Source organism: Triticum dicoccoides, chromosome 1B, assembly GCF_002162155.2.
Source record: "Triticum dicoccoides isolate Atlit2015 ecotype Zavitan chromosome 1B, WEW_v2.0, whole genome shotgun sequence".
Classification (NCBI taxonomy): domain Eukaryota; kingdom Viridiplantae; phylum Streptophyta; class Magnoliopsida; order Poales; family Poaceae; genus Triticum; species Triticum dicoccoides.
The window spans coordinates 1,128,818-1,139,655 of NC_041381.1; the positions used below are offsets into that span (position 1 = coordinate 1,128,818).

The 10,838-nt window shown below is 42.8% G+C and overlaps 1 protein-coding gene across 1 annotated transcript; it reads left to right on the forward strand.

Moving 5' to 3' along the window:
- The first annotated feature begins 480 nt into the window (after nt 1–480).
- Nucleotides 481–9,326, forward strand: LOC119314822 (disease resistance protein Pik-2-like). Its single transcript, XM_037589510.1, has 5 exons — nt 481–612; nt 1,593–2,543; nt 3,302–4,916; nt 8,589–8,637; nt 9,010–9,326. Exons 2-5 carry the CDS (start codon nt 1,711–1,713, stop codon nt 9,045–9,047), a joined length of 2,535 nt encoding a protein of 844 aa, XP_037445407.1. The 5' UTR covers nt 481–612; nt 1,593–1,710; the 3' UTR covers nt 9,048–9,326.
- The last annotated feature ends 1,512 nt before the right edge of the window (nt 9,327–10,838 follow it).

Here is a 10,838-nt window from a genome sequence, read left to right on the forward strand (position 1 = left end):
GCAAGGCTAGGTTATTGTCCAAGTGGTCTCCGGCTTCTACATCATAAAACACCTCCTATGTCAGTGAGTGTATGTTTTTTTTCGTTGTTCTTTGGCAACTCACATGCATTTAATTGGTTGAACTTAATGGTGGTGTACTACATTTTGGTCTACAACATATCTTGTTAATTTTTTTAACAAAGTAAAAAAAAAGAAACATGAGAAAATGTAGAGAACAGGAAAAGGAAAAGGAAAGCTACCAGTAGCAGCAATAGTACTAGCTAGTAGGAGCTATGGTGGTGGTGTGTGCTAGCTCTTAGAAAAGGACGCGGCTCCTCTGACGTGCTGTCAGCTCACTGACAAGTGGGCCTGGCCCCACACGTCAGTGGGCCAACGGCAGGGTGCAGTAAAAATGCCAACTGATTCATAAACTATTCCCTTGGGAGTCGCTTATTTGAATATAAGTCTCTTTCATCTTCTGTCTCCTCCCTATGACAGGACCTCCTCTAGATCTCATCTCGCCTCAATGGAAATGCAAGTCTCATAACTTGTCTTCTCCATTTGAAAGCTTGAGAAGTGATCCATCGTCCTAGTGTGGAAGGAATCATCTCAAGCTTCGCACTTGACTTACAGGTAATTCGTTTTTTTGTTGTTGAAACGGGCATCTCCAGATTTTTGTTCCACGGGATCTTCTCCGGCGTTTAATTGTTCTAGTTGCCTTTGCAATCACCTGAGGTAGGTCAACTTTGTGTTTCTTCTACTAATCGAAACTGCAACCAGAAGGAGGCTTGAGATTTGACAACTTGTATATAGATGGATGACCTTTTTTTGCGGGAAGTGATTTGAGGACCTACTGAACATATGAGAGAAAATAAGCTATATTTCCGTCAAGCACGTCGAGTAGCTAGTAATAAGTCATGTGTCTAGTAATAAAGAAAAGACTGCTGTTGTTTTGCAATATATACCTCTTTGAGTCCATATTTGCATACACTAATCCCATTTAGTGAGAGCCTTGGTCAGTTGGGATTAAGTTCAAACCAGATTAGAGATGGCATAACGTAGGCTGCTCTCTCTGCCACGCTCCTGCCAGTCGCCGCCACGAGGTACGAGGTGCAGGCTCCCACGCCGCTGGAGCGGCGGCCTCCATTGGCCACAGAAATGATGCACTAGAGGCGTCTTAGATCAGGGTCTTTTTGTTTTCAAACCTTTTTTTCCATGTGACAAAATCCATGTTCAAAGTTGCTTGTCTTCCTTCTAGGATCTGATCCAGTGGGCAAACAAGAAAGCTAACACTGACATCCACTCCTGTATTGCTAGCTTCATTTAGACTCTTTCTTTGTGTCTTTTCTTTTCTTTTCCTCATGCACACTGATATAAATATCCACAGTGGTCAAGAGCTGGCATTATCTTGATTTGACACTTGAGTTTAGTCGAAATATGTGATGAACTAGGTTCAGATTTGTTCGATCTAGTTGATTCAAACTTGTGCAAAAATATTGTGGCTGAAAGTTACACTTCTCCATGTTGAAAACTGTGGTTTGGGGGTTGAAATCGTCAAAATCTGGATTGCAACCTTCCCATTTTGGAATTCACAATTTTCTTTTTTTTAACAGAGGAAAAGGAATTTGAGGAAGAAGCTGCCGGAACCAGAGGTAGCAATCACATTGCATCACCAGGTTGATCATCAACCAAAACATCATAGAGCTCTTTGGATCCGGCAAGGCGAGTAACATGGAGGTCGTGACTGGGGCTATGAGCACCCTCCTGCCCATCCTCGGCAACATTCTCAAGGAGGAGTACAACCTGCAGAAGAACACCAGGGGCGAGATCAAGTTCCTCAAAGCAGAGCTGGAGAGCATGGAGGCTGCCCTCATCAAGGTTTCAGAGGCACCGCTGGACCAGCCACCTGACAAACAGGTCAAGCTGTGGGCGAGGGATGTCAGGGATCTGTCCTATGAGATTGAAGACAACGTTGACAAATTCTTGGCATGCCTTGAATGTCAGCAGCAAAAGAGGCCACACAGCTTCATGGGTTTCATTCATAGAAGCATCAACATACTGACAAAGGGCAAGGTCCGACACAATATAGGCATGGATATCAAAGACATCAAGAGGCGCATCAAAGAGGTCAGTGAGAGGCGTGATAGGTACAAGGTTGATAGTGTTGTGCCCAAGTCCACTAGCACAAGTACTGATACACTTCGCCAGTTAGCCTTGTTCAAAAAGGCGACAGAGCTTATTGGCACCGAAGAGAAGAGCCTTGAAATAGTCAAGATGCTAATGGAGGGAGACGAGGTTTTCAAGAAACAGCCCAAGATGATCTCTATTGTTGGCTTTGGAGGCTTAGGGAAGACAACTCTTGCTAACGTGGTATATGAGAAGCTCCGTGGGGACTTTGATTGTGGAGCTTTTGTTTCTGTGTCTCTTAATCCTAACATGAAGAAGCTTTTCAAGAGTTTGCTCCATAAACTTGACAAGGGCAAGTACAAGAACATCATGGACGAGTCAGCGTGGAGCGAAACACAACTCATAAGTGAGATCAGAGATTTCCTTCGAGATAAGAGGTATGTACATTGGTGACCCTGCCATTGATATTTTATCTAGGAGTTCATGTTATTAGCTCCAGAGTTCATGTAGGCAAGTTTTCCTACAGTTTGATCTATCATTACATTTATTTTCATCTTTTTCCTGTTATTTTATCTAGGAGTTCATGTTATTAGCTCCAGAGTCCAAAAACAACATTTGTTATACCATTACCTAGAATATATATAACAAGAATGAATAGATCATGAAAAGTAGAGTCTATTTAGTTCTTAAATTATTCTAGAAAGAAAAAAGGTCAAATAAGCTTTGAGGTTATATAAAGAAATGTCCTCATTTTGCGTTTAAAATGATCTCAACTGTCTAGGGGAAGTGTCGGCATGGTGCTCGATGGCTCCTGTAGCCCCTTATCTGTTATCTTTTTTAAGTTTCAAATGATCTCAACTGTCTTTATTGGTCAAGAATATAAGGTCTCTAATTTGGACAAACATATAATCCAAATTGTTCACTTTGAGGAGATGAACAGAACTACCAAGTCTGGTCGTTAAACAAAGATTGGATTTTAAATTAGGTTTTGATTTGCAGATTCCTACTCAAGAACCATGTTTAATCCCTTAATCCTGCAAATTAGGATCAAGTTATTTATGGGATGTCACAACCATAATCGATGACTCATGTCCTGATTATTCATTACTATAATATTTCACTTAGGTAGTTGAAGAGTGCTCAAAGCACATACCCTAGCTTTACTAATATATGGCCTTTTGGTATTCCCTCACAGGTACTTCATTTTCATTGATGACATATGGGATAAATCTATGTGGAATAATATTAGATATGCTCTGATTGAGAATGAATGTGGTAGTAGAGTAATCGTGACAACTCGCATTCTAGATGTTGCCAAAGAAGTTGGTGGTGTTTATCAGCTGAAACCTCTTTCTACTAGTGACTCAAGAAAGTTATTCTACCAAAGAGTATTTGGAAATGAGGACAAGTGCCCTCATATTCAGTTGGCTGAAGTAAGTGAGAACATTTTGCAGAAATGTGGTGGAGTACCATTGGCTATCATTACACTGGCTAGTATGTTGGCTGGTAAAAAGGAACATGAAAATGCATATAGGTATTGGTCTAAGGTGTACCAATCTATGGGTTCTGGGCTAGGAAATAATCCTGACCTGATGGACATGAGGAGGATACTATATATCAGTTACTATGTCTTACCTCCAAATCTGAAGACCTGTTTACTGTATCTCAGTTTGTATCCAGAGGATTATGATATTAAAACCAAACAGTTGATATGGAAATGGATAGGTGAAGGATTCATTCATGAAGAGCAGGGGAAGAGCTTGTATGAAGTAGGAGAGGATTACATTGCTGAGCTCATTAACAAAAGCTTGGTCCAACCAATGAAAATCAATATTGCTAATAAGGCAAGCTCTGTCCGTGTACACGACATGGTGCTTGACCTTATCACTTCCTTGTCAAATGAGGAGAACTTTCTCACAACATTGGGTGGTCAGCATACCAGGTCACTGCCAAGTAAGATCCGTCGACTGTCTCTCCAAACCAGTACTGAAGAGGATGTCCAAGCAATGCGAACCATGAGCAGCTTGTCCCATGTGAGGTCACTTACTGTGTTCACTAAAGACCTCAGGTTGTTGTCAGAACTCTCAGGTTTTCTTGTCCTACGTGCATTGGATATAAGTGGTTGTTGGGGAGTGCGTAATCATCATTTGAAGGATATTTGCAAGTTATTTCACCTGAGGTATCTGAGTCTCAAAGGGACAGTTATCACTGAGATCCCGAAAGAGATCAGCAATCTACAACTTTTGCAAGTGCTAGACATAAGGTCTGGCATAATTAAGAAATTGCCATCAACCGTTGTTCAGCTGAGACAACTGGTGTTTGTTGACATGGGTGATAGGCAAGTCTCTACATTGCTTCTAAAAGCAATATCCACCTTGCCCTCCCTCTCTTCCCTTGCAATTGGATTAAGAGAACTGACAAAGGAAGACCTCCAGATACTTGGGAGCATGCCATCTCTGAGTGACCTCTCTATATTTTTAGCGGGTAAGGGAGAAGTCACAGTTAAAAGGCTAGTCATAGACAATGGTTGTCCCTTCCGGTCTCTGACAAGGTTCAGTATAAAGAGTAGCGGCTTCATTGGTTTCATGTTTGCACAAGGAACCTTGCAAAAGCTCCAGATCTTGGAGTTACAGATTTCTGGTAAGAGAACAGAAGACCGATTTGGTGATTTTCAATTTGGGCTGGAGAACCTCTCTTCACTGGAGCATATCTATGTGCTGTCTCGTGGCAATGGTGAGCTGACCGATGCACTCCAGAGGGAGCTTGATATTAATCCCAACAAGCCCACACTGACGGTGAAGAAGGACATGGTAACTCCACGCTGATTCACCCTTGCATACTACTAGTTCAATACGTTAGTAACTTAATAACTAGAGTTACTTGTGTGCTCTTTACTACAGTTGGTGTATAGGGATTCTTACTCAATTTGGGTATTGGGCGCTTCAAGTACTAGTTCAGTCCGCGCAGCTTCATAGGCTAGTGAATTTAAAATGCATGCGGCCGCAAAGCCAGCGCGTGAGCAGCGAGGTGCGGTGTCTGTGCTTCTTGAAAAAACCGTGCGTGCTGTGTGTGTGCTCGGAGTTGCGCGTGCGTTGCTGTGTGTTTTGCACTGTGTACGTGTGCGATCCAATCCCTCTCCACAAAGTCGCGAAAGTGCCTATGTGAGCCCGAGCTCCTGTACGCTCGCTATCTGTGCCGCTGCTTTGCCCCGAGATGCTCGTCCTATAGTATAGGACCAAGTATACTGCCTGTATTCGAATAAATATAATAGGCCCATGGCCCACATCTGACGAATGACAGACTTAACCCCGTTACCTACGTCCGGCTGGCCCGATGTAACCAGACTAACGCCGTCGCGTTGGAGAATTTATTGGGCTGGCCACCCATCCGACACGGCGCTATCCCTCTGCAGCACGACCTCTCATGCTTTGTCTCCAAAGAAACCCAACTCTCACCCTGCCCACGAAAAACGATTCGGATGGATAGCGCCATGTCGGATGGATAGTGCCGTTGTAGTACAGTACACATTGGCCAACTAAAAAGAAAAGCAGTACACATTTGTATGCGACAACTAAGATCAATTTCCCAAAATATGATAATACCTTTCCAGAGTACATCGGCGATATTATCTTCTACTTAATGCCGGCACTATAAAATATGATAATTTAGCATTATAGCACACTGTATACTAACAAACTCAAAACTTAGGACATCTCTATCGCTGACCCTCAAACCGCCCGCACACATTACGAACGCACTGTCTGGACATATTATATCATCCAACATAATGCCCAATCGGTCCGCGGACCGGTCTGAATGTCTGCTTTTTCATAAACCGGAAGCAAACAGCGGGGCTTTACGTGTGTCCAGACCGCTACCACGCACACATCGGGCAATCTGGTTCCACCCAAAATCGTCTCGCTCGCCCTTTCCTGGCTGAAGCAGTTGCCCCGCATTCATGTCACTCTAGAGCGCTAGCTCCACATTGATGCCGCCCCAGAGCGGACGTGGCCTCTCATGTCAGCATTAAAGCGGCTCGCTGGCCAAGAGCGTCGTCCGTGACATGTCCCCGATGTCCGCTCATGTTCAATGCCAAAGAGATGCTGCTGCACGGGATGGGGCGGATATCTATCGCTTTCAAATGGGTTGCCCGTTCGTCCGCCTGCCGTCATTATGCAGGCGCTCTGCCCCAGAAACCAACTCCGGCGCATGTATCGACACACCCCGTTGCTTGGTCTCACCAGTATCCGCTATTTTTCAGAGATGCCATTCCCGACACAAACCGCACCACAACACGTCCACTCCACATCCTTCTCCCATGCACCACATCTGCCATGACCGCAAGCAGTAACATGTTGTGGGAGCGACTATCAACGGAGCAGAAGCATGAGGTGGCCACTCTTGCAGTCGTCTAGAAAGGCCGTCATGCCGGGCGGATAGAACCCCACATACCAGCATGTTCCCCGGAGGTCCCCGATGATAACCCAAAGATGGAGACAGGCTCTAACGACGACTCGGTGCCGGAGCTCGCGCTGGCCCATGCCGGTTTGACCATGGATCAGACGCAGGCACACTTTGACGATACAATGGCGGAGGAGCAGCTGGCGCCGCCAGCGTTGTCGGCTTTCCGACAAGTGCAGGAGGAGCAGGGGTACAACCTCTCCTTCCCGAGCAGCACCGGCTGGCGGAGAGTCAAATCTATGGCGAGCGTGCGAGTGAGGAGGCCGTGGCAGCCATGGCGGCGAAGAACCCCAACTTCGTCACTACGCAATGCGTGCTCTACGAGGCCTCGCGTTCTCACACCGCTCGCAATGCGGTCCCGGCTTAGCCGGACGTGCCCATGATGCTAGCGGCGCAGGCGATCACGAAAGACAGAGCCAGCTATGCGTCCTTCATGCCACTAATGACGCCTTGTTGGGGTCGGTGGCACGACAAGCGTTCCACCCAGTCTGTGTCCATCGTTGACCTCACAACCATCGACGACGAATAGGTTGCTGACTCCGACAAGGAGTAGTGCATGGGAGGGTGTGAAGCCTCAAGTCCCAAGTGGGCTGGTCCATGTCTCATGTCCTACTCTTCCTCGCCGGCGCCGCACCTTCACTTCATGGGTCTCATCTCCGTCAGACATGAACACGACCAATGTTAGAGGGGAATAACATGACTCGAAGGACGGGTGCCCCCTGTATACTTAGACTAGCTTTAGATCCGATCTTTTTTTAATGAAATATGTTTAAAATGTAACGAATGTGCTCCGGTTTAGATGAAATCATCCGCTTTGTTTAAATTTGTTTTGAAATGGATGCGTGCATGATTGGATTGACGACTCTTGCATCAGTGTCCTTGAACTGGTCCACACTGGTCTAGAACAGATATGGTGTCTAATTTGAGAGTCAGCGTTGGAGATGCCCTTATCCCTCTTCATCTAAAAGTTGGTTGCCCACACACCCAACACATATGACACTACGACAACAAATGCACCTTGTGTGAAGTGAAAGGCTATTGTGAGCTCGAGCTCACATGAGTTCGGGTGAACAGTAAATTTAAATAATAGTAAACAATTAAAAAAACTGATTTTTTTGCAAGAAACATTGATACTCCATCTATTCCAGAATATAAGGTGTATTGCTTTTTGTGCAAATCAAACTTGTGGATGTTTGATCGAGATCATAGCAAAATATCAACTAATATAATATAAAAATACTTTTCATGATGGATCGAATGATACAAATTTGGTACTATAGATGTTCATATTTTTTCCTAAAAACTTAGTCAAATATGCAATATGCACATGTTTGACTTTTGAAAAAACTAATACACCTTATATTTTGGAATAGATTGAGTAGGTTTTCTACATGCGTGAAATTTTTCGTAATGGAATCACATTCGTGCATATGTGGACAAAAAAAAAATCAATGCTTTCAAAAGCACACTTTTTGCAATATGCACATATTTGACTTTTGAAAAAACTAATAGACCTTATATTTTGGAATAAATGGAGTTGTTTTTCTACACGCTGAGATTTTTCATAATGAAATCACATTCGTGCATATGTGGACAAAAAAATCAGTGCTCCAAAATGCTTTTAAAAGCACACTTTTTGAAGCATCGATTTTTCCCCAGACCTCCAAGAATGTGATATCATCACGAAAATTTGCACGCGTGTAGAAAAAACTAGCCATGCATACAACCACCATGCATGGTTGACTGGTCAACTACATATTCCCCAGACCTCCTAGTATTTAAGTTCAATAAAACTAGCCATGCATACATTGACTGGTCAACTACAAAGCAAGGTCACAGGAAAACCACCATGTAAATGTGCAATAGTTTAGGGTGTATTCTAACTGGTATTATAATAATTTATGTATAAATTGCACTGTTGTACTTTCTAACTCATAATGTTTTTGGATATTTTTTGCAATTTATTAATAAGTAAAAACACAAGAAATGTTTCCTGCTGATATGTCATGTTTATTCCACAGATGACGAGCATTCTTCACAGAGCCAGGATACATTTTTTTGTGGAACAAGGTATGGCACCAAATCCTCTCAAGGCATTGTATTCAGTTTAAGTGAATAATTGTGTCTATTGTTTCGTAGCTTTGATAAGAGTGGTTGATATATAGTAAATCTCTGATTAAGATGCCGTAAATGCTTGTGTTGTAAACTGTCGTAGAAAAATATCGCAAATTTCCATACAAAATGACATAAAACTAGGGGTTTGTAGATTAAGTTATTCTACTCATAGCGTGGATGTTGGGATGAATTATTATAGAATTCAAAATGATCATTCATCAGAACATTGACAAATTTTAAAAAATAGTACAGATAAACTAGACATCGAAATATACAACTTAATTCGTTTGTACAGGAGCTATCTAATGTGTTGTTTGGTGGGTGCAGCTTTACGAGCGGGAGAGCTGTCCATAGAAGAGGAATAACCAGAGCTGAGGTGCTGCCCAGGAAACGATGATGGCGTCTTGGCTCTCTTTGTTTGAAGATCTTCCGACGAGGATCAGCTGGTTTCATCCGGCATCTCTACTTCTGACTCTATGAGGCATGTGTTCACGCTCTGCTTGCTCCAGTTACTAGTTGCTCGTTTTCAACAGCAAGACCCTGCAAAAGCGTTGCCTGGTGAAATAAGAACTGATACCTTGTAATAGTGTGCCTTTTTTTCAAGTTTCAACGGTCGGCAGCTCTTCATCAGCACACCCTGATGGATGGAGTGTCATTGATCAGAAATGGCAACATTAAATGATTTCTCAAGCTTATTTTGGTTGATTTATATAAACATCCCGGTAGTAGTCTCTTCATTTCAGTCTATTAACTAGCCTGAGCAAAATCAGGCCACAAGTTATATGAAGGCCTGCACTAGTGTACGTACGAATCAGATTGACAAAATGTGGTCTGGCATGGCAGTCTTCTGTTAGAGTGAATCTGTTTCTATTCTAGCTTCTGCAGCAACAGTTACTGCATGCAGTTTCTGTGGACTAGCACAAAGACCAAGGCAAGTGACGAATATGGCTTTGGCAAGGTGTTGTGTTGGCAATTCAACAGCAAACCATATCTTCCTATGGTCAGATGTGTAGAATTCAGATGAGAAATGGACATTCTAGTTGCTGCTGCGATCAATACTCCGTACGAGATGACAAGCACGTTTGTCATTGAAGTCAGCTCTCTAGTATTTTTCAGAGATTATATATCCATGCTTTTCGGTGAGAAGTACATTTCTGGAGTAGAAAAAAAAGTAAGAGTAGAAGTAATCCTACTGGGTGGATGTACATCAACACACAAAATGCATGCAGTTGAACCAAACAAAATGCATGTGGAAGATGTAGTTACCTTTCTGCGCCACCCATGGCCTCCACTATTAATTTTTTGCATAGTTTCATTGGGAGTTAAGATGCCTTGTACTAGCTTGACAAGGAAACACAAGAATCACTCTGGCTTCACAGGGGCGCTCACCAGAGCTGCAAAGTTATTTGCCCAAGAAATAACACTGCCAGTGTCAACTTACAAAACTGAACTAAATGAAAGTTACTTGCCGAATCAATAACACTGCCAGTGTTTAACTGACGAAACTGAACTAACTGAGTACACTGTCGAAACCCAACCTTGATGGCAGATTGAACCTATATTCTTTAGGTAGAAAATGCATGTAAAGTCTGTAGCCAAGCAATTGTGTGAGAACCAAATCAAAGGAAATTCATCTAGAAAACCGGTTACATTGATTGTAGTCTACGCCTCGTTTGCTGCCTTTTTTTTCTGTAATTACTGATCCATCCAGAATGCATGAACAAATTGTGAACTTGAACCACTCATTCAGGCAAACATTGACTAGGCTGTTCCAACCCCATTGTTTGGCAGGTAAATTTCATAGGAGATTTCGGAATGCGAGTAAGTTTCTTTCTTTTTGAAAAGCTCTGCATCGAGCGATGCACACAACCATCTTTATTAAATTATTCAAAAGTCTTACAAAATAAATACATGAAACAAACCAGATAATTACGAAGTCTCAAAAAAAGGAGAATTACAAAGTCCTCATATGAACCGCAACTATTTTTTTTGTCGACCTATATGAAAGCAGCAGAATTCTTCTGCAGCAGTGCATAACAAAAACAATAGATACCACAAGCTGACCACACCTTTACAAGAAGCTAGTGTATTCAGGGGATGGGCATCTCTGCACCATGAGGCAATGACATATACAGTATATTAGTAATAATGGACAT